Source organism: Mustelus asterias, chromosome 27 (genome assembly GCF_964213995.1).
Source record: "Mustelus asterias chromosome 27, sMusAst1.hap1.1, whole genome shotgun sequence".
Taxonomy (NCBI): Eukaryota; Metazoa; Chordata; class Chondrichthyes; order Carcharhiniformes; family Triakidae; genus Mustelus; species Mustelus asterias.
The window spans coordinates 31,352,368-31,376,124 of record NC_135827.1 but is presented as its reverse complement, the minus strand read 5'-3'; the positions used below and the strand labels follow the sequence as shown (position 1 = coordinate 31,376,124).

General features: G+C 44.5%; 1 protein-coding gene across 2 annotated transcripts in view; it reads left to right on the top strand.

Moving 5' to 3' along the window:
- Window positions 1–23,206, top strand: part of LOC144479936 (transgelin-like) — a 533,241-nt gene extending 510,035 nt beyond the window's left edge. Inside the window, exons 1-5 of one of the 2 annotated variants that reach the window (XM_078199010.1) lie at window positions 10,917–11,606; window positions 18,457–18,656; window positions 19,483–19,657; window positions 20,579–20,681; window positions 22,103–23,206. In XM_078199010.1, the coding sequence (XP_078055136.1) occupies window positions 18,477–18,656; window positions 19,483–19,657; window positions 20,579–20,681; window positions 22,103–22,247 (603 nt within the window). In that variant the 5' untranslated portion in view covers window positions 10,917–11,606; window positions 18,457–18,476 and the 3' untranslated portion in view covers window positions 22,248–23,206. Of the gene's footprint in view, window positions 1–10,916; window positions 11,607–18,456; window positions 18,657–19,482; window positions 19,658–20,578; window positions 20,682–22,102 lie in introns of those variants that run through there. The other variant, XM_078199011.1, reaches the window with a different exon arrangement.
- Window positions 23,207–23,757: the final 551 nt, after the last annotated feature.

The window sequence follows — 23,757 nt, the reverse complement described above, 5'->3', positions numbered from 1 at the left end:
CTCGATGGGCCGAATGGCCTCCTTCTGCACTGTAGGGTTTCTATGATTTCTATGTATAAAGAGAGACTTGCTGCTTCCTCAACCCCCAAAATGGCATTTTAAATTAATTCAAAAAGAATCCTTTAAATTCTGTGTTTTTGTAGCAGTGCTCTTTAAGAGGTCTGTTTAACTGGCTTGTTTCATTATTATTTGTTTTCGTCGGAGCAGAGAAGACTGAGGGGGCAACCTGATCGGGGTGTACAAGATTATGGGAAACATAGAATCCCTACAGTACAGAAAGAGGCCATTCGGTCCATCGAGTCTGTACCAACCACGATCTGTACCAACCAAGAGCACTGCTGCTTCACAGCGCCAGACTCCCGGGTTCAATTCCAGCCTTGGGTCACTGTCAGTGTGGAGTTTGCACATTCTCCCCGTGTCTGCGTGGGTTTCCTCCGGGTGCTCCGGTTTCCTCCCACAGTCCAAAGATGTGCGGGTTAGGTGGATTGACCATGTTAAATTGACTTAGTGTCAGGGGATTAGCAGGGTAAATATGTGGGGTTACGGGAATAGGGCCTGGGTGGGATTGTGGTCGGTGCAGACTCGATGGGCCGAATGGCCTCCTTCTGCACTGTAGAGATTCTATTCTATTCTATGATGTCACCCAGGCCCAATTCCCGTAACCCCATACATTTACCCTGCTATTGCCCCTGACACTAAGGGTCAATTTAGCACGGTCAATCCACCTAACCCGCACATCTTTGGACTGTGGGAGGAACCGGAGCACCCGGAGGAAACCCACCCAGACATGGGGAAAATGTGCAAACTCCACATAGACAGAGTGGATAAGGGCCAGCTGTTCCCCTGAGTTGAAGGGTCAGTCACAAGGGGGCATAGGTTCAAGCTGAGGGCAGGAGGTTTAGGGAGGATGTGAGGAAAAATCTTTTTACCCAGAGGATGGTGATGGTCTGGAATGCGCTGCCTGGGAGGGTGTTAGAGGCGGGATGCCTCACATCCTTTAAAAAGTACCTGGATGAGTACTTGGCACATCATAACATTCAGGGCCATGGGCCAAGTGCTGGCAGTTGGGGGTAGGCGGGAGTTCAGGTGTTTCTCGCATGTCGGTGCAGACTTGATGGGCCGAAGGGCCTCTTCTGCATTGTATGATTCGATGATTCTATGATTAATTGATGCGTTAATTATTTTATTTTTATCGGTATGCTCAAAAGAACACAAAGAGAGGCTGTTGCGACACGGGTTGAGTAGGTAGAAGACAAACACATAGGATGGATTTTTCTGGACGTTCCCACTGGTGAAATCTTAAACATTAAGGTAGACAGGTCCCCAGAGCCTGATAGGATATACTCCAGAATACTGAGAGAGGCAAGGGAGGAAATTGCTGGGGCCTTGAGAGAAATCTTTGTATCCTCACTAGCTACAGGGGAGGGGTCCCAGAGGATTGGAGAATAGCCAATGTTGTTCCTTTGTTTAAAAAGGGTAGCAAGGATAATCCAGGTAATTACAGGCTGGTGAGCCTTACGTCAGTGGTAGGGAAATTATTGGAGAGGATTCGTCGAGACAGGATTTACTCCCACTTGGAAGTAAGTGTATCTATTAGCGAGAGACAACATGGTTTTGTGAAGGGGTGGTCGTGTCTCACTAACTTGATCGAGCTTTTCGAGGAAGTGACAAAGATGATTGATGAGGGAAAATTACAGCATCGGAACAGGCCCTCCTCCAAGCCTGCACCGACCATGCTGCCTGTCTGAACTAAAACCCCCTAGCCTTCCGGGGACTATATCCCTCTATTCCCACCCTATTCATGTATTTGTCCAGACGTCTCTCAAACTGAGGGACTACCAGAAGAAGAGATAGTGGCTAATCTAGTCGTCGTTGTTTGAGGGCCCTGTATGTGTGCGAGCTTTTTTTTACTGTCTTTCCCTGTTCCCTAAAATTGCAGCAGTGATTCCATTTCAAAAGTATTCATTTGGCTGTGAAGTGCTTTGGGATGTTACGAAATGTTGATATAAATACAAGCCATTTCTTTTTCTAAACATGTAAGCATATGATGTGATTGCTAGACTATTTCTGAGGGAACTGGTCCAAGGATATTAAATAAAAATGGAAAATTTCACAATATTCAGGATCTTGTTTCTGATTCTCAGCACAGCGAGCAAGCTTTTTTCTTCCTGTTTACACCTTAACTCTGCCTTCCTGTCCAGAAGAGGAGAAAACGGCTTTCTCAATCAGTGACCCCAGCCACGAGATTTAGTATCCATTCCCTCCTCCTCTATCACTGGACTCTGGCTTCATTAAGCTCTGTCTGCAGGATGCATGGCAACGGTTCACCAGGTTTACAGCCACGGCTCCTCCCAGCCATGCACCATCTACCACCACCTTCCATCACCCGCAGGTTCCCCGACAAATCGCACCTTATTCCTGCCCATCTATCCCCATTCCTTTGCCAAGGTAGAACTGCCAGCCAAAAAACCCTTTTGGGGAGGTGGTGGCATAATGGACGAGTAATCCAGAGACCCAGGGTAATGCTCTGAAGACCTATGTTTTAAGTTGAGGTATTAGTGTCACGAGTAGGCTTGCATTAACACTGCAATGAAGTTACTGTGAAAATCCCCTGGTTGCCATATTCTGGTGCCTGTTTGGGTACCATGAGAGAGAATTTAGCACGGCCAATGCACCTAACCAGCACGTCTTTCAGACTGTGGGAGGAAACCGGAGCACCCGGAGGAAACCCACGCAGACACCGGGAGAATGTGCAGACTCCGCACAGACAACGATCCAAGACGGGGATCGAACTCAGATCCCTGGCGCCGTGGTGGAGCAATGCTAACCACTGTGCCACCGTGCCGCCCTGCTGGGTTCGAATCCCACCATGGCAGATGGTGACATTAGAATTCAATAAAAATCTGAAATTAAGAATGTACTGATGACCATGAAACCATTGTTGATTGTAATAAAAACCCATCTGGTTCACGAATGTCTTTAGGGAAGGAAATCTGTTGTCCTTACCCAGTCCGGCCTATACGTGACTCCAGCGCAACAGCAATGTGGTTGACTCTTAACTATCCTCTGAAATGGCCTAGCAAGCCACTCAGTTCAAGGGCAATTAGGGATGGACAATTAACTCTGGCCAAGCCAGCGGCGCTCACATCCCTTGAATGAATACAGGCAACACAAAATATACTAAGGACAAGGTGATGATGGCTAATACAAGACAATGTGATAACAGTTCATAAATTCAACTAATTAATCAAAATGAATCTGGAATGTAAGCCAGTTTCATTGGTAGTACCTATGGAACTATTGATTGTCGCAAAAGCCCATTTGGTTCACTAATGCCCTTTAAGGAAGGAAGTCTGTTGTCCTTAGCTGGTGGGGCCTACATGTGACTCTAGAGCCAGGGCAATGCCCTCAGTGATGGGCAATAAATGTTGGCCTAGCCAGTGACGGCCACATCCATGAATGGATAAAAAAAGAGAATTAAAGAAGGCCACCGTACTTGACTGCTACCTGCCCAGGTTAAATCTCTCCTCTAATTTCCTCTCCCTCCTGCTGGAGCAAGTTGCACCCATTCATTTTGACACCTGCCTAATCATTGGCCCCAAACGTTACTTGAAACTGTACCTGCCCTGCCTGGCGGAGCTGTGAAACTGCCTTCAATCAACTCTCCTCGCCATGTAGTTAGCACCAGATGATTTCACAGCAAGGCAGACCCATAATTAAAAGATGCTGCAAGTCTGCTCTTTACACCAAAGCTCTGAACATGTTTTATTTAGACATTGCAGTTGCCGATAACATTAAACTTTAGCAATGAATCACAGCCAGTCCTTAAGAGACACTCACCTGTGGGGACCAAATTCAGAGGGAAAATATCAATCAGAGCTGCCAATTCTTACCACCATCAGAACAGGGCTTCCCTTAAGCAGCACAGTGGCACAGGTGAGTGGCACAGTGGTTAGCACTGCTGCTTCACAGCGCCAGCGACCAGGGTTCAATTCCGGCCTTGGGTCACTGTCTGTGTGGAGTTTGTGCATTTTCCCCGTCTCTGCGTGGGTTTCCTCCGAGTGCTCCGGTTTCCTCCCATTGTCCAAAGATGTGCAGGTTAGGTGGATTGGCCATGCTATATTGCCCCTTAGTGTCCCAAATGTGTAGGTTAGTGGGATTAGCAGGGTAAATACATGGGGTTATGTGGATAGGGTCTGGGTGAGATGTTCTGTTGTAGAGTCGGTGCAGATGGGCCAAATGGCCTGCTTATGCAATGTAGGGATTCTATGAAGCGATGGTCAAGATCAAGCTAAGCTAAGGAGATTTGAGTGAATTAAAATCTAGCCCATTTATGAGTCACTGCCTTCAGAAGAGTGGCACAGTAAGAAGTCACACAACGCCAGGTTAAAGTCCAACAGGTTTATTTGGAATCACGAGCTTTCGGAGCGCTGCTCCTTCATCAGGTGACTCACCTGATGAAGGAGCAGTGCTCCAAAAGCTCGTGATTCCAAATTAACCCTTTTAACCTTAACCTGGTGTTGTGAGACTTCTTACTGTGCCCGCCCCAGTCCAACGCCGGCAACTCCACATTCAGAAGAGTGCCAAGCAGAGAATGATATTGGGAAAGTGGAACAAAGAAGGAAGTATTGTAGGTGTGGAACAATTTGTCTTTATCATTGATTTCCATTGGTCCAGTTTGATGTGATGTAATGCTAGGGATCTTTAGAACATAACTTATTCACTACACTTTCAGGAAACCTTTTTTTTCAGGTCAATCCTCTTGCTCCGTCTTTGGTGGCTGTGTCTTCAGATGTCTGTCTCACGAGCTCTGAAATGATCTTACTAAACGTCTCTTTTTTTCCACCTCTCCTCCTTTAAGATGCTCCTTAAAACCTAACTCTTTGACCAAACTTCAGGCCATCTGCCTGTCTTCTGTGGCTTGGTGCCAAGTTTTGTGCATGACATGCCTGTCAAGTGCCTTGGAGCATTGTGTTTATGTAAAAAGATGCTGTATAAATATAAGTTGTCATTAATTTAAAAACAGAAAATGCTGGAAATACTCAGGCAGCATCTGTGGTGAGAGAGCGAGCAGATAATGGTTCTGCTGAAAGGTCAGCAACTTCAAACTCTGTTGACTCTGTTTCATTCTCCAAACATGATTCCAGAATTTTCTGTTTTTACTTCAGCTTTCTCACATCCACAGTCTTTTGCTTTCATAAGAAGCTTATCATAGAATCATAGAATCATAGAAACCCTACAGTGCAGAAAGAGGCCGTCTGGCCCATCGAGTCTGCACCGACCACAATCCCACCCAGGCCCTACCCCCATATCCCTACATATTTACCCACTAATCCCTCTAACCTACACATCTCAGGACACTAAGGGCAATTTTAGCATGGCCAATCAACCTAACCCGCACATCCTTGGACTGTGGGAGGAAACCGGAGCACTCGGAGGAAACCCACGCAAGACACGAGGAGAATGTGCAAACTCCACACAGACAGTGACCCAAGCCGGGAATCGAACCCAGGTCCCTGGAGCTGTGAAGCAGCAGTGCTAACCAACTTATGCTGGTAGAGGTCTTAGAACCATAAAACCAACAGTGCAGAAGGAGGCCATTAAGCCCATCGAGTCTGCACTGAAAAAGCATCCTCCCCAGGTCCCCACCACCCCACTGTATCCCCATAACCCAACGCATTTATCACAGCTAATCCACCTAACCTGCACATCTCTGGACACTAAGGGGCAGTCTATTATGGCCAATCCACCTAACCTACACATCTTAGGACATTCAGGGGCAGTTTAGCATGGCCAATCCACCTAACCTGAAATAATATTTTTCACTGTATACTAATACATGTGACAATAAAATCAAATCAAATATATTTACTTCCCCATGGAATTCTGTAGGGTTGCCGTTTTCATAAAATCATAGAATCTCTACAGTGCAGAAGGAGGCCATTTGGCACATCGAGTCTGCACCAACTCTTTAACAGAGCATCCCCACCCAGTCCCTAACCCTGTAACTATATTTAATCCACTAATCTCCCTCTCTGGGACAATTTAGCATGGCTAATCCTCTTAACCTGCACATCCTTGGACGGTGGGAAGAAACTGGAGTACCTGGAGGAAATCCACGCAGACATGGGGAGAATGTGCAAACACGGGCGGCACGGTAGCACAGAGGTTAGCACTGCTGCTTCACAGCTCCAGGGACCTGGGTTCGATTCCCGGCTTGGGTCACCGTCTGTGTGGAGTTTGCACATTCTCCTCGTGTCTGCGTGGGTTTCCTCCGGGTGCTCCGGTTTCCTCCCACAGTCCAAAGATGTGCGGGTTAGGCTGATTGGCCATGCTAAAATTGCCCTTAGTGTCTTGAGATGCGTAGGTTAAAGGGATTAGTGGGTAAAATATATGGGGGTAGGGCCTGGGTGGGATTGTGGTCGGTGCAGACTTGATGGGCCGAATGGCCTCTTTCTGTGCTGTAGGGTTTCTATGATTTCTATTCTATGACAGTCACCCAAGGTCAGAATTGAGCTGGGGTCCCTGGTGCTATGAGGCAGCTGTGCTAACCACTGTGCCACCGTGCCACCCTTGTGGTGCAGTGGGTAGTACCCCTGCCTCTGAGCCAGAAGCACAGGGTTCAAGTCCCACTTCAAAGAACAAACAACAAAGAACAAAGAACAAAGAACAATACAGCACAGGAACAGGCCCTTCGGCCCTCCAAGCCCGCGCCGCTCCCCGGTCCAGGATTGAATCCTGAATCCAGGATCCCCGCCCAATTTTCCAGCCTATCTACATCCTAATATCCTATCCACCGAGCTGTCCCTCACAGCTACGATGCTTTGTTCATCACAACCTATTAACTCCCCCCCATTCCAGACCATGTGATCTCCAGGGAGAGGCGAAAACCCAGAGTGAAAAAACCCCAGGGCCCATATGGGGAAAAAAAAATCTGGGAAATTCCTCTCCGACCCCCTGAGGCGATCGAAACGAGTCCAGGAGATCACACTGGCCCTGATCGGAAAATGCTTCCCAACCCTATTCATTTCCACTCCACGAACACCATATGAATTCCCTGCCCCCGAGACAGGTTCCCAACTATCCGCAGTCTCGCTCTGTACTGGCATCAGCAAGATGATCATAGAATGAAGCCTTGAAACGAGAAACAAAGAACAATTAGCCCGCGCCGCTCCCTGGTCCAAACTAGACCACTCTTTTGTATCCCTCCATTCCCACTCCGTTCATATAGCTGTCTAGATAAGTCTTAAACGTTCCCAGTGTGTCTGCCTCCACCACCTTGCCCGGCAACCCATTCCAGGCCCCCACGACCCTCTGTGTAAAATATGTCCTTCTGATATCTGTGTTAAACCTCCCCCCCTTCACCTTGAACCTATGACCCCTCGTGAATGTCACCACCGACCCGGGGAAAAGCTTCCCACCGTTCACCCTATCTATGCCTTTCATAATTTTATACACCTCTATTAAGTCTCCCCTCAACCTCCGTCTTTCCAAGGAGAACAACCCCAGTTTCCCCAATCTCTCCTCATAACCAAGCCCCTCCATACCAGGCAACATCCTGGTAAACCTCCTCTGTACTCTCTCCAAAGCCTCCACGTCCTTCTGGTAGTGTGGCGACCAGAACTGGACGCAGTATTCCAAATGCGGCCGAACCAACGTTCTATACATCTGCAACATCAGACCCCAACTTTTATACTCTATGCCCCGTCCTATAAAGGCAAGCATGCCATATGCCTTCTTCACCACCTTCTCCACCTGTGACGTCACCTTCAAAGATCTGTGGACTTGCACCCCCAGGTCCCTCTGCGTCTCTACACCCTTTATGGTTCTTCCATTTATCGTGTAGCTCCTCCCTACATTATTCCCACCAAAATGCATCACTTCGCATTTATCAGGATTGAACTCCATCTGCCATTTCTTTGCCCAAATTTCCAGCCTATCTATATCCTTCTGTAGCCTCTGACAATGTTCCTCACTATCTGCAAGTCCTGCCAGTTTTGTGTCGTCCGCAAACTTACTGATCACCCCAGTTACTCCTTCTTCCAGATCATTTATATAAATCACAAAAAGCAGAGGTCCCAATACAGAGCCCTGCGGTACACCACTAGTCACAGGCCTCCAGCCGGAAAAAGACCCTTCCGCTACCACCCTCTGTCTTCTATGACCAAGCCAGTTCTCCACCCATCTAGCCACCTCCCCCTTTATCCCATGAGATCCAACCTTTTTCACTAGCCTACCATGAGGGACTTTGTCAAACGCTTTACTAAAGTCCATATAGACAACATCCACGGCCCTTCCTTCGTCAACCATTCTGGTCACTTCTTCAAAAAACACCACCAGGTTAGTGAGGCATGACCTCCCTCTCACAAAACCATGCTGACTATCGTTAATGAGTTTATTCCTTTCTAAATGCGCATACATCCTATCTCTAAGAATCTTCTCCAACAACTTCCCCACCACGGACGTCAAGCTCACCGGCCTATAATTACCCGGGTTATCCTTCCTACCCTTCTTAAATAACGGGACCACATTGGCTATCCTCCAATCCTCTGGGACCTCACCTGCGTCCAGTGACGAGACAAAGATTTGCGTCAGAGGCCCAACGATTTCACCTCTCGTCTCCCTGAGCAGCCTTGGATAGATTCCATCAGGCCCTGGGGATTTGTCAGTCTTTATATTCTCTAACAAACCTAACACTTCCTCCTTTGTAATGGAGATTTTCTCCAACGGTTCAACACTCCCCTCAGAGACACTCCCAGTCAACACATCCCTCTCCTTTGTGAATACCGACGCAAAGTATTCATTTAGGATCTCCCCTATTTCTTTGGGCTCCAAGCATAAGTCCCCACTATTGTCCCTGAGAGGTCCGATTTTTTCCCTAACAACCCTTTTGTTCCTAACGTATGAATAAAATGCCTTGGGATTCTCCTTAATCCTGTCTGCCAAGAACATTTCGTGACCCCTTTTTGCTCTTCTAATTCCCCATTTGAGTACTTTCCTACTTTCTTTGTACTCCTCCAGAGCTCCCTCCGTTTTTAGCTGCTTGGACCTAACATACGCCTCTCTTTTCTTTTTGACCAGTCCCTCAATTTCCCTGGTTATCCACGGTTCTCTAATCCTACCCTTCCTATCCTTCTTTTTTACAGGCACATGCTTGTCCTGTAGCCCTAACAGCCGTTCCTTAAAAGACTGCCACATACCAGATGTGGATTTACCCTCAAACAGCCTCTCCCAATCAAGAGCTGCCAATTTCTGCCTGATCCCACTAAAGTTAGCCTTCCCCCAATCCAACACCTTACCCTTGGGACACCACACATCCTTTTCCATCACTATCCTAAAGCTAACAGAATTGTGGTCACTATTTGCCACATGTTCCCCTACCAAAACTTTGAAGACCTGACCGGGCTCATTCCCCAGTACCAGGTCCAGTATAGCCCCCTCTCTAGTCGGGCTGTCTACATATTGTTCCAACGAACCCTCCTGTACACATTTTACAAATTCCTCCCCATCCAGAGTCCCTGCCCTCAGCGATTTCCAGTCTATACCAGGGAAATTGAAGTCTCCCACTACAACAACCCTATTTTTCCTGCACCTATCCAGTATCTCCTGACATATCCATTCTTCCACTTCCCTCGGGCTGTTGGGGGGCCTGTAGTATACCCCCAACATAGTGACTGCGCCTTTCCTGTTTCTAAGCTCCACCCAGAGTGACTCGTTACACGACCCCTCTGAATTGTCCTCCCTCTGCACCGCTGTAATATGCTCTCCAACTAATACTGCTACTCCCCCACCTCTTTTGGCCCCTCCTCTGTCTCGCCTAAAACACTTGTACCCCGGAATATTCAGCTGCCAGTCCTGTCCCTCTTTCAACCAAGTCTCTGTCACCGCAACCACATCCAAATTCCTCGTGCGCATTAAGGCCCCAAGTTCGTCTGTCTTACCTGCTACGCTCCTTGCATTGAAGTATAAGCACTCCAGACCTCCAGGCTCAGTGAGGTCGTCCTCCCCCAGAGTGCTCTTCTTCTTTGCCAGCCTTGTCCCAGCCCCAAGCTCGTCCCCAGCCTCCACTCTTATAGACCTCATAGTTTGATCCCCACCCCCCTGCCATACTAGTTTAAACCCCCCCGAACTGCACTAGCAAAGCTCCCAGCCAGGATATTTGTGCCCTTCCAACTTAGTTGTGACCCCTCCCTCTTGTACAGGTGCCATCCTCTCCTGAAAACTTCCCATTGATCTATGAAAATGAAGCCCTCCTTCCTGGACCAGTCCTTTAGCCAGGCATTCATTTGTACCAACTCCCTATTCTTAGCCTCACTGGCACGAGGCATTGGGAGTAGCCCAGAGATGGCCACCCTAGTGACCCTACTTTTTAACCTATTTCCCAACTCCCTGAATTGCTCTCTTAGGACTCCCCTACTCTTCCTATCTACGTCATTTCCACCAATGTGTATAATGACATCCGTTTCTTTATCTTCCCCTTTTAATATGCCTCCTATCCGCTCGGAGACATCCGTGACCCCAGCACCAGGTAGGCAGACTACCATCCTGGAGTCCTGTTCGCCCCCACAGAATCGCCTGTCTGTGCCTTCAGGCTCAATGGCCACAGAAAGCACCTTCAAAACAGGTTGCCTATCAACCTGCAAATCCTTTCAACACACGCCAAGGGCAGGCAAACAGGTGTGTGTGTGATGACTGGGGGCTCGACCATAGCTCCATAGCTCCAGACTACAACATGCATGCGAAAATGTGCATGGTACCAGGGCAGCGACACCCAGAGTGAACGTTGTAACGCACCTTTTGAGGGATGAAATGTCAATCCAACAGCACTGTTATGTGGCGGATCAGCCAGCAGATGTCAGGACTCCCTATGGAATGACAGCACAAGAAACTACCCACCCATTCCTATAAGAAGATGTGCAGCTGAATAATATGAACGGGGTGGAGTAAGGACATGAAGAGGAAATTACAAACAGGATTAAAACATTAAAAAAAATATGTAACTTAAAGTCAGGGGGCCTCTGTATCCGAATATTATTACTTCAGCACAGTGTGTCCTTGGCTGTCAAACTTTTAATGTTAAGATGTCACTCATTCTCACTGAATCTTTGACCAGTGATGAATTTGTCAAGTCTCTCCCTTGGTAGCCTTTACTAGTAGCTCCTTTAATCGGGTCAAGAAACCCAACTACTAAATATTCTGGAAGTTACCAACATGAGTTACCAACATTACAAATTCTGTTCAGAGGTAATAATAAGAGGGCGATACCTTATTCAAAAGGGATCTACTGAGTTGCTGTCCATAAATGGACGCTCTAGTTTAAGGGCATTGGGCTTTGAAATCACCATGAGTTTGGAATGTTGGGAATGTGTCAATTTCTCTGAACCTGCCCCTTCGAGCTTATTGTCTTTATTTGCGTCTTTTACCGAATAAGGAGGCCGTCTCAATATTGATTGCCCATTTAAGGCGTTGCTTTCCTTTTTTTCACCATGAGTTGACGTCATGGTAATAATGAGACCTTTTTTAGTCTGAGTTCCAGCCTGGAAGCCCACACTCTCGGTTCAGGATCCAGCTCTGCAGCATCTGATTCTCTTGCGGCCAAAAAAAAAGTAAGTAGCAAGTTCGCTTTTTGTCATGGCAGATGTTGGCATCGCAACTTCTCTTATTTCTCAATAGTCGCTTCATGCTGAATCGAATTTGACGCTGCTGGTGCTGGGGATACCTTCTCTGATTAGGAATTGTTTTAAAACTGACCCAGTCTTTAACTGGGAGTGAATTGTACAGCCGCAAACAAGTAGCAGATTGGTTGTTACTGACAATCTTGCACTGACTTGTTAAGATATCTAACCTAAGAGTTCGAGCGGAACTTTTTAAATACCATGTTGCGGGTTGTTACTTTTATCTCCAGGTGTGTTAGGCACTTTAGCATATGTCCGGGGGGAGTTTAAGGATTTAATATAACCTACGAGGTAACTTCGCCACCCTGTTACTGTGCAACTAGTGAGTGTTTGTGGTTGAAATGTTGGGTGTGGCTCGCTCTGAATCTAATGGGGCAAGAAACAGTTGTTGTTCGAAAGGCACTTTTTAAAGGTTGGCAATAGGATTTTAAAATATAAACTAGTTTAGTGTTTAGATTTGTGCCATTGAGACGTTTTGTGGTGATCTAGGAACACTTAAGGGTGAAATTCACTGGTAAATGGGAGACAGGAACAATGGATGGCGTTTAGAAAGTGGGATCCAGATTGATAAATCCATTCTGGATATAGTGGATTTTCTACATGGACATTTAAGCATCCCATCGAGTTTTTTTTCCCAACGCCAAATATAGTCTGGGTCTCTCTGACCTGAACACTCCGTTCTTCACCCTGAGGCATTCTCTCTGGTTCAATTATTCTAAATGACTGACTGACTAACCCCAATCCCCTAGGACAGGTGAGCTATTGTGAGAAGTCCCAGCAGTTCCAAACGGGTGGTCTTTTTTTAAAAAACCCACTTAATCTGGGTCAGAATTTAAAACTAATTGCATTCTTTAGTCATGAATAGATGACTTCCTGTTCCAACCCTTTTATCCAACTTGGACAGAACGCGGCTTATTTCCTGAGACCCGCTTGTGACTTCATCAACCTTGCCTGCCTTCCAGGACACTTAAGTCCTCCTTTTGTTATGCGATTTCCCCCAGCCTTGTCGACTCGAGTTCATGACCAGCTTTTAGCTGGCCTCCTGTGCGTACAGCCCCTCCCATCATTGTTTGTTGTTTTTTGACCTCCCTCCCTAAATCTGCCCAGTCTTTTTTTTTAATCCAATTTAAATTACCTTCATGTCTTGGGTCATATTTTCTATACAGGCAGTTGTAAGTGAAAATTTAAATGTTTCTGTTGCTGAAGATTTGAGACTTTTTAGTTTTTAGTTGATATTTGAAATGGCAGCTTGTTGAGAAATTATAGGTTTTAGACATTCTTGTGTTGGCTGCAGTGCTTGCAACTGATGTGAAGGTTTTTAAACCACATCAAATGCTGCTTAAAAACTTCATGTTGTGATTTATGGTGTGCATACACTTTCTATTCAACTACAACCATTAATTTGACTTGGCAAGGAGACAGTGGTTAACACTGCTACCTCTCAGGGACCTGGGTTCAATTCCAGCCTTGGGGTCACTGTCTGTCTGTGTGGAGTTTGAATCATAGAATCCTATAGTACAGAAGGAGGCCATTTGGCCCATCAAGTCTGCACCAACCACTATCCCACCCAGGTCCTATCCCCATATATTTACCCTAGCTAGTCCTCCTGACGCTAAGGGGCATTCAGCACGGCCAGTGCACCTAATCCGCACATCTCTTGACTGGGAGGAAACTGGAACATCTGGAGGAAACCCATGCAGACACGGAGAGCATGCAGACTCCACACAGACAGTGACCCAAGCCGGGAATCAAATCCAGGTCCCTGGCGCTGTGAAGCAGCAGTGCTAACCACAATGCTGCCTGTTCTCCCCATGTCTGTGTGGGTTTTCCTCCAGGTGCTCTGGTTTCCTCCCACAGTCCAGAGATGTGCAAGTTAGGTGGATTGACTATGGTAAATTGTCCCTTAATGTCAGGGGGACGAGTAGGGTAAATGGGGATAGAGCCTGGTTGGAATTGTCAGTAAGAAGTCTCTCAACACCAGGTTAAAGTCCAACATGTTTATTTGGTAGCAAATACCATAAGCTTTCGGAGCACTGCTCCTTCGTCAGATGGAGTGGATATCTGCTCTCCAACAGTCTGTTGGAGAGCCGATATCCACTCCATCTGACGAAGGAGCAGTGCTCCGAAAGCTTATGGTATTTGCTACCAAATAAACATGTTGGACTTTAACCTGGTGTTGTGAGACTTCTTACTGTGCTTACCCCAGTCCAATGCCGGCATCTCCACATCATGGAATTGTCAGTGCAGGCTCGATGGGCTGAATGGCCTCCTTCTGCACTTTAGGGATACTGAGTCTCTTTTTTTCCTTTGGAGATGGAGTTATTGGCCACAGCCCTGATGGTGTGCTGAGTGGATTCCAAACCATCACACTCCTGTGCCATCTAGGGACTGTTTCAACAGCACTGAAGCTGAAAATGGATGGTTAAATCACATGAGTAGAGAAGGGGGGGGGGGGGGGAGGGAGAGGAGAGGAAATACTAAACCCTCAAAAGAAATCTTGACACAGCTTTTGATCACCTGTCCTAATCTCTTTGGCTTGATGCATCCATTTTCTGACCTTTCTTATTTATGGGATGTGGGTGTACCAGTATTGGTTGCCCTTGAAGAGGTGGTGGTGAGCTACCTCCTCGAACTGCTGCAGTCCCTGAGAACATTGTAACGTTCTCTATAAATACAAGTTGCTGCTGATGGTAAACTAATAATTTCACAAAAATCAAAATTATTGTGCCCCAATGCTCAACTGTTGAGGATTGGTGGTTTTGAATAGATTTACTGATCAGTTTCTTGTTATGGAATAGACGAGTTCCTAGGCAACTGGAGTTGAATGGTACTCTAAACAGTTGCTTGTGTTATCAAAGTGACTTTGTACTTGGCTGCATTGAGTATCACGTGGGAAACCTTGAGATACATCAAGGCCATCATAACAAGCCTGACCATAAACTATAATCAAAACCAGATTGCTGAGATAGGTCTGGCATGTTGCAACCTGGTGAAGTTGATGTTGGATTGCTATCCAATGAATGGGGTACCTGTTAATTTGTCCCTTTTTTATTAAAAAAAGATTTTTCAGTTAATTTGGAATATAGGAAGTTGGGTTAAAAGGACCATTCATTCATGGTGCCACCCAGTACACTAGTTACCTAACCTTATCCTTTCAATTGCCCGCAAAATACTGGTAAATTCCAGAGGAACATACAATGTGGTGGTAGTCTTATCATTCATTACACTCGCCACTAATGGGCAACTTTGGTATCCATGAATTGTGGTGTTTCCTGTATCCCCATAGCAAGATAATGACTGAAAATAAATATTTCCTGGCATATAGTGGAACTTTGTCTCCACTTGTATGGTTGGTTTTTGAATTTGAAACCATTTCTATCTAAGTCCATGACTTTTTAAAAACCCCTCTGGTAGAGTTAATTGCTATTTCAGCTTAGTTGTTTTTGGGAGGGGGAGAAAAGAGGAAAGATGACATGGAATTGGATGGGTGCCTTATGTTAGTATGGGATAGAACCCTTTTGGAAACTCAACTAGTTATCAGTGGGTTCTGCTGACTTCCCACCAGAGAATCCTAATGGAATTTCTGGGCCTTTGTTTGATTTGCCTGCCATTGGGCAGCATTCTGACAGCTTTAATTGGGAGAGTGATCTTTTGTATTAACCTTGTCATTCATACCCATTGGGGGACAAGCTTTGGCAAAGTACACCAACCATCAGCCTATCCTTTGCCTTGTTATCTTTCCATGGCCATAACAGAAGCACCAAGTATAGGCCAGTTGAAAGATCTTCTGGTGCTACTCATCCTTGGTCAACTCTCGGACATGAGAGAATCAGGAGAGCTGAGCCAATGGCCTGTTCCCAGGCCAGGTTTAATTTTGCAGTGACACTGGGGAAAAAGTAGAAAATACTTAGTTGGTCAGGCAGCATCTGTGCAGGGAGAATTGGGTCAGTAACATCTGTGTTCTGATGGATAGTTATCTTCATGTTAGGAATCTCTTGAACCCTCACCAGCAATCTCAAATCCATTTTAAAACATTTGTATTGGAATGCAATTGTGTGAAGATGTAGCTGACTGGGTTATGGTAAGATGGCTTGCATCTTGAGGGTTTTTTTCCATCTCCTTTGGCCACCTTTGTCCCTGGAATAGACAAATATCTTAAGACTAAAGTTTTTTTGCAGCCTTAAAGAAAAAGCTGAAACCTGTTGACACAAATGGGACATGGTATTGTGGTGAGGTATTTGGACTATTGCTTGTAACAAAAGGTGGTTTTATCTGGAAACCTAGGGCCTTCCGTGGTGGTAGCAGCCTGTAACCGGGGGAGAATAAGAGTTTAACAGTGACAAGGTGGGGAATAGGTGTTTAACAGTGAGGCTAATGGAATGACATATCAAAAATAGCTGTGGGGAGAGAAAGGTGTGGACTTGTGCATCCATTGTACCAGATATGCAGCAGGGTGAAAATGATCTATCCAAGTTTAACACAAGACTATGGCCTTCAACAATAAATGGAGCTATTGAGGTGGGTCTGGTTAGCACAGGATTGGGGATTAGAAAGGCCACTTCAACTCCTCAATTCTAACATATCTCCCTTTTTAGTAACCCATGATTGTCTTGACCACCCTAACTGGAGGTTATTCCATTCGTCTTCCCCTTTTTTTGAAAAAAAAATCCTCCCATGACATACTAGTTTGAACATTCACACTCTAATATTCAGAGTATTTCTATAGTGCAGGAGACCCTGCCTTTGAGCCAAGAAGTTGTAGGTTTGAGTCCCACCCCAAGACCTGATGCTCATGGGAAGGTGTTCTTAATGCAGCCAAACAGGTTGAATATTAAATTGCAATTCCTTTCAACATGCCATCCTGATGAGAGCAGGGGATTCCTGGTCAACCTGGTGATGGAAAGATGTTTGGAGCCTCCATTATCCATAGCTCCAGACTGATGTGGATGCTGCCACAGGAACTCTCTTCCACTATATCTATTTCCCAGACTGTCAAGTCCAGCTTAGACCCTGACATAAGCAACCTTTCTGCATTGCCTCCAACTCTTGAACCTTTCCCTTGCTAACCAGAACTGGACACACTGCAAGTTTGATCATTAACTCCAATGGCCCATTTGTTTTAGCTAGAAGGTCAAACCTACTGACCTGTTCATGGATCACTTGTGAACAAAACATGGAGGATTGCAACAAAAGGGAAGCAATTTTTTCAGGGCCCTTGTCTCCTAGGAATGTCCATACCCTGCAAGTCCATAACCAATAGTATGGAGCATCATGCACTTGGCAAGTAGTTCAACCAACTTGCCATGCAGTTAGTGTAACCTACTTCTTTCAACACTAAAGGAAAGCTAACTAATATTCACAACTGCTTTCTTTCTTGCAATACTGTCAAAAGGAAAATGGATCCTATGTTTGGTTGGATTGCAGTCTCCTCTTCATGCCTAATCTCCTTGTGGCAACTTGTTTAATACTGTAGTTGGAATGTGAATTGCCATTCTGCATCAAGAATGTAGATGAAGGAGAACAAAAACGTTAATCATTTGTAAAGTTCAAACATCAGTAGCTAAGCAGTCATAAATATAATCGCATTGGCATATTGTAAAGCTGCCAGATATAATTTTTTTTAAAAGTGATGTTGTGTTGATTTGCTTTGGGGAGTTGGGGTGTGGGTGGTGTTTGGTGGCTGATTTCTGTTTAATTCATCATGTCCTGAGCGTCCCCAGACTCTCCACTGACACCTTCCAGCATCTGTTTTTACTTGGTAGCCAGATTCATGGTTGAACACCCTTCATCTCAGTCACAACAATCCTATTGTTTGAATCTTTCCTGCATCTTTCCATCTGGCCCCTCCGTCATTCACTACTTCTACGTTTTCCTCTCTCGCTCTCCCTTCAACAGATGGCTAGCCAGTTCAATCCCTTTTCATTTCTCTTTGATCCCACACTCTTCATTGACTTCCTGATTTGTCATTTCCCATTAGTATCCAGTCCTTGATGTACTTATCCCTCTTGTGTTGATGAATGTTGCCCAAGTTCCTGCATTTGTATAACCAGGTTAGCATCTCAACTGCCTTGTAGATTCTTCCATTCAATTTTCCATCTCAACCCTCACTGTAGTCCTTCCAATTACTCAACTAGAGCTAATCTGTTGTTGAATTTCCATTTTTCATCTACTGATACTAGTACTTGAAACTAATCACTCTTTCCCCTGTTATGGCTTCAAACCCTACATGAGCACATGTAAAAGATCCCATAGCACACCTGTCCAGTGCCTTAACCAATATTGCAACCATTTCCATCTGGTCTTGTGGCTTGTCTTTGGATCTCCATGCATGCAAAAATGGATTTTGCATTTCCCTGTCAGATTGGTTGTAAAAGCACTTGGTGATATTTGTGTTCAAAGTCTCCTTCAGTGATAGCACTCTTGCCTCTGAATTGCAAATTTCAGGTTCAAGTCCCACTCCAGAGCTTGAGCACTACTGAGACCCTCACTCCATTGCAGTACTGATGTCTTTTGAATGAGATGTTACCCTATACCTGATTTGATGGATATAAAGTGTTCCATGCCAATCTTTCAAGGATAGATGTCCCTGTTCTCCTGGCCAATATTGTCTTTCAATCAACATCATAACTATCTGGTCATTATCACCACTCTGTTGGCTGTTGCATTTACTACATCACAACAGTGGCTTTGCTTTAAACATCTGATGTTCATTGAAAGTGTAATATAAATTCAAGCCTTTTCTTCCTAGTATTGTTCCTAACTCAATCTGCTTCTGCCACAGGTATTAATTAACTGCTAAAGATGGCCAATTCAGGACCTGCTTATGGACTTAGTAGGGACATTCGAAATAAGATTGAGAAGAAGTATGAACCAGAACTGGAGGAGCGGCTAGTGGAGTGGGTTATTGCTCAATGTGGGGCAAGTGTGGGTCGACCTGAGCCAGGGAGATCTGGTTTCCAAGTCTGGCTCAAAGATGGCACAGTGAGTATCTTCTTGAAGGAATGTATCTTCAAGGATTGGTTCAATGAAAATAAAAAGTTATGAAGAGTTGGCATTCCTATAGCCCCTTTAGTATTGCCTAATGGAAACTAGTAACCACTTGGCTGAGCATCTCCGATATTGGGGATGTACTGAGTGCCAGACATTCGGCAATTTCAAATTAAGACTTTCATTATTCCTGGGCATCTGGATTTGTACCTTTTTTAAACTTCATTAGTAGGGTACGCAGTCCTCATCACTAACTGTGCAGTGTCATACATGAAAGCAGCTGAATGGCATGCAATATTTCAAAAGCTCACTGGTCTCGTGCTGCAGTTCTGATTTGATCCCATTGCCACGTGATCCACGTGCCCCAACCCAGACTCTGACTCTGAAACACATTGGCTATAATGGCAAGCTGCTACAGTAAGTGCAACTTATATCCATTGTAGAATGGGAATGATGCACATGAGCGACAATATTGCATCGTTCTGGGCTAGGTATCTTCAAACTCTTGATCAATAGATTCTTGGATATAAGGATTGGGAGTTGAGATCAGCCGTGATCTTGCTGACTGGCTGCAGGCTTGTGTTAACCATATGGCCTGCTCCTAGTTAGATTTTTTTTTTCATGTGTAATTATAATCCATGTACCAGTGGTTTCTATCATTAAAAAGGAAGGGATTAAGTTATTTTATGGTTGGCAATGATGTCTCAATTGGGGATCCAGCGCTCCCATTTCATTGCACTTATTTCAGTGGAGAACAGTCTGCTGTTGCTATATACTGTATGGTGTGATACAATATCATAAAATACTTCTTCCGTTGCAGGTACTGAGCCTGCTGATGAACAGTCTCTATTCTGAGGACAAGAAACCCATTAAGAAGATTCAAGACAGTGACAAGGCCTTTAAACAAATGGAACAGGTGTCCCGATTTCTGACCGCGGCTGAGGTGTATGGAGTCAACAAAACTGATATCTTCCAGACGGTAGATCTGTGGGAATGTATGTAGACTTGTTAATGGAGCTTTTGAAGTCGGGGCTTCTCTTTGATTAGTGCTGAGCTTGAGTGACCAGTTTGTAAACGTCTCTAAATTTAATTAACTTCAGATACCAGAACGTGGCATTTGCCTGGCTTATCGGCAACCGGGCTGGTCACTTACTGTTTACAATGCCCTTCAATCATTTTTTTAAAAAATTTGTAAATGGGTGATCAGCTGACATTGTCTAGTCATTGTGTGCGAGAGTAGCCGGTGAGGCTGTACCAAGCAGCCAGGGTCCCATTCCCTGGTAGGGAGTTCCTCCCAGGAGGGAATCCACAATCTTAAAAGGAGGGAAAAGACACAATAACACCTTGAACAAATATAAATAGGCACCCCTTTGTTAAAGATGGGATTAATCTATAGATTACTGTATTCTATTAGCTATCCAACAAATGACTATTATACATTTAATAAAAAAACTTAAGATGTTTTGCCTGCATTTTGTGATCTGCTAATGTTGAAATGGCTGAAACACTTTTTTGTATGGAGATATAAAATCCACATGAATCAGTACAATTGGGCAGTATTTTGGAAGACTATTTTATAGTTTAGTGTCTAGCCCACAAACGAGTAACTGGATTTTAAACAATTGAAAATGAAGCATGGAAAAATATTTGGGTATAGTGTTGCACTGTAATGCTTTTAACATGCCTATTGTCCTTTGTACCTGCAAAAACTTAATTTCTAAAGCAACCTCAGCAGAAATATGTTGTGGTGGCTCCAGAGCAATGTTTTCTTAACTACCACACGATTGCAATATTCGCATGTCTAGGCTGGTGGTTGCTATTTACTGTTGGGGTTGTTGATCCTATAGTGAGTCTGTTCCACGTTGATGTAATATCCTTGGTGAATGCACTTAACTTTTCCCACATTTTTCTCACAGCAAAGGACATGGCTGCTGTTCAGAGGACCCTCATGGCTTTGGGAAGCATTGCAGTAACAAGAAATGATGGACATTACCATGGTGATCTAAACTGGTTCCACAAGTGAGTAGCCAAGTCCATACATAGTACAAGCATGGTTTCCTTGACAGCAATAAACCCACATTATACTTGGTTGCCTGCTGCATTTTCCCCCATGTGTAGCAATAGGATTTATGACCATTTCTCTTGATGTTTGCAAGAATGTCATGATCCTGTATGCATCAATGAAGGTAAATACACTATGATGCACTGGTGTGACTTTTTTAATCAGATGACTTAGTAAATTTATTCTATTCAACAGTGGTTAGCACTGCTGCCTTACAGCGTCAGGAACTCTGGTTCAATTCCCTGCTTGGGTCACTGTTTGTATGGAGTTTGCATGTTCTCCCTGTCTGCGTGGGTTTCCCCTCAGTCCAAAGATGTGCAGGTTAGATGAATTGGCCAAGCTAAATTGCCCCTTTAGTGTTCCTGAACAGCTGCTGGAGTGTGGCGACGAGGGGATTTTCACAGTAACTTCATTGCAGTGTGAAATGTAAGCCTACTTGTGACTAATAAATAAACTTCCTGTGGCTGTACAAAGTTTCCCAAAACACACACAGCTTGTACTATTTTCTTCCACAATGTGGGGAGTAGGCTACAGTCGGGATATCTGTCAGGGTACACTGAAGCTTGTAGCAGGGTGACCCAACCTTGAAGCAGACATTTATTCCACCACTTTAGCATCAAACTTTCACTGAATGCTGACATTTCACTCACTGCATTCAGTGTTGTACCAAAAATCCAACTTTAACCATGAGGGAACACTAGTCATCTTCACACTATTATTGGTTGCATTCCATTACTCAGCACAGTGAGTGACCAGATAACTTGATCCAAATCTCTGCATGGTACAAGATGTTGCTTGTAAGCATGAATTGGCTTGATGACAATTTGACATTTTGCAATCATTTCTGATTGTACAACAGCATATTCCATGTAGCCATCGTATGGCCTTGTACACTGTCCTGTACAGTGTTCAGCCTTAGTCCAACAATATTAACACAACCACAGTTGATCTTTTTCTTACCACTCCTCCTCACTTGGGTGTCGTCCGGCATGTGGAAACCTATCCAATCTATTGATGCTTGGTGAACTTGTAGTGATTATTTTACAAGCTTTGAGTTCTGGCACAAATCCTCTGGGGTGGGAGCGGGCGGGAGGAGGGTACTCATGTAGGTGCCTGGCACCAGCCCCACGAGTGCAACAAATTAAAATGAGCTGAAACCAGACTGCAAGACAGAATTTTTTAAATGGAAACTTTGGCTTCTCTTTTTTTATTCAACCCTTGGTAGGTGGCTCATACTCGACCCTTACTGAATCCCGTTTACTTCAAGCAGTTTTGAAATTGTGTGAATCTGGGGAGAGCTGTTGGGATTGTGCCTTTAGCACAGGGCACATGTTCACGGCAGCCTGACTAGTAACTTGCTATTCTCCTTCCGTTTCAGGAAAGCACAAGAGAACAAGCGTGATTTCACAGATCAGCAACTGGCTGAGGGGAAGAACATCATTGGCCTCCAGATGGGAAGCAATCAGGGAGCATCGCAGGCTGGGATGATTGGCTACGGACAAGGCAGACAGATCATTAGCTAAAAAACAATAGTAATTGAACTCTGTAAAAGCATGATTTTTACCACTTAAGTCCAAACAGCTTGTAACACTAAACATTCAGTTGTGATGTAGACAAGTCGTGGTTATTTATTATTTGGCAGTTTCTTTAAAAAAAAATATCTGAAATAGTTTTATTCCCCCTGGATATGGGCTGTAATTTGGAATTATTACCAGAAAATATTTACATACCCACCCCAAGCTGCCAAGGACTACATGTCGCGTCGCAAACTTGTAATTTCAACCATGGCTGTGGAATTGTGTATTGAGCATGTTGGAAAAGCTTATTGTTTTGTATGGCTTAACCAGGCTGCTTTTACCTTTTTTACTTTGTCACTGTTGATCTAATTTAGCTAGTAAAGAAATAGTGTACATTTTTAAAATGCACAAGTCAAATTATCTTTGGATTAATTGAACAAGAATGCATAAAGGGGATTGAATGATTTCTGTAAATGGCCAAAGGGAATACATGAAATTGACAACCTATTTTGTTTAAACTACCTTTGCTGCTCACATTTGCCCTCGATTCACCCCCTTTGTTTTTGTCATTCTCTCACCCAGTACTGAAACCGTGGGGAATGTGTTCTTGCTGGCAAACTTTGATTCCAAAAAAACATTACCCAAGTTTACTATAGAAGTTTAAGGAAAAAAGTAAGCACTTGCAACTGTCTTTGCTGGGAGCCAATAAATGGGTGTAGTTAGTAAGGTTAATCTGCCATTTTTAAAGCAGATTTGTCTTGTATGAAGGACTCATTTATGATCTGATAAGTTACTGAAACAAATGTTCTATGTCCCTGCTGAGAATTATTGTTTCAAGTATGTTGTACATTAATTTTTTGTTAAACAGAAATTCTGATCATTTAGCCCTAAATTTTGTACATTTTTTTTTTTGCTTTTGTCATTTTGAAACGGTAACAACTGAAAATAAAGTTCAAGATGGAGAATTGTTGTCGCCTTGCTATGTACAGCTTTTCAAAGATTCTTTCCAATTCAAAAACAGCAGTTACTGAAAATCATCTGCCATCAGCCAGAGCTAATGGAAGCTTGGAAAACTTGCATTGAATTTTTTTTTACCCCCAGTAATTTCTGTAGGAAATGTCCGGTCTACATGTGACTCCAGGCCCACAGAAATGTGGTTGACTCTCAACTACAGAGGGCAATTGGGGATGGGCAATAAATGCTGACCAACAACACCCATGTCCCATGAATGAATAAATACAGTAGTTACTTGTGCACAGCAAGATTCAACAACTTGATCAGAGAACAACACTCCTCAGATTGGTTGAGGGATACATTGACCAGGACTCTCTGGATGAAGGGCAGTGGTGTTATCCTAGTTTCATTTATCCACCTGCAAGCAGGCAGGATAACAATGAAAGAAGGCACTTCTGTCGAGGCAGAACTTTCTCAGTATTGTGCTGAAGAGTCTGTCCAGATTAAACCAACTCCTTGCCTTCTGGCACAGCCAGAAAAAGCAAGATTGACACTAAGGGAA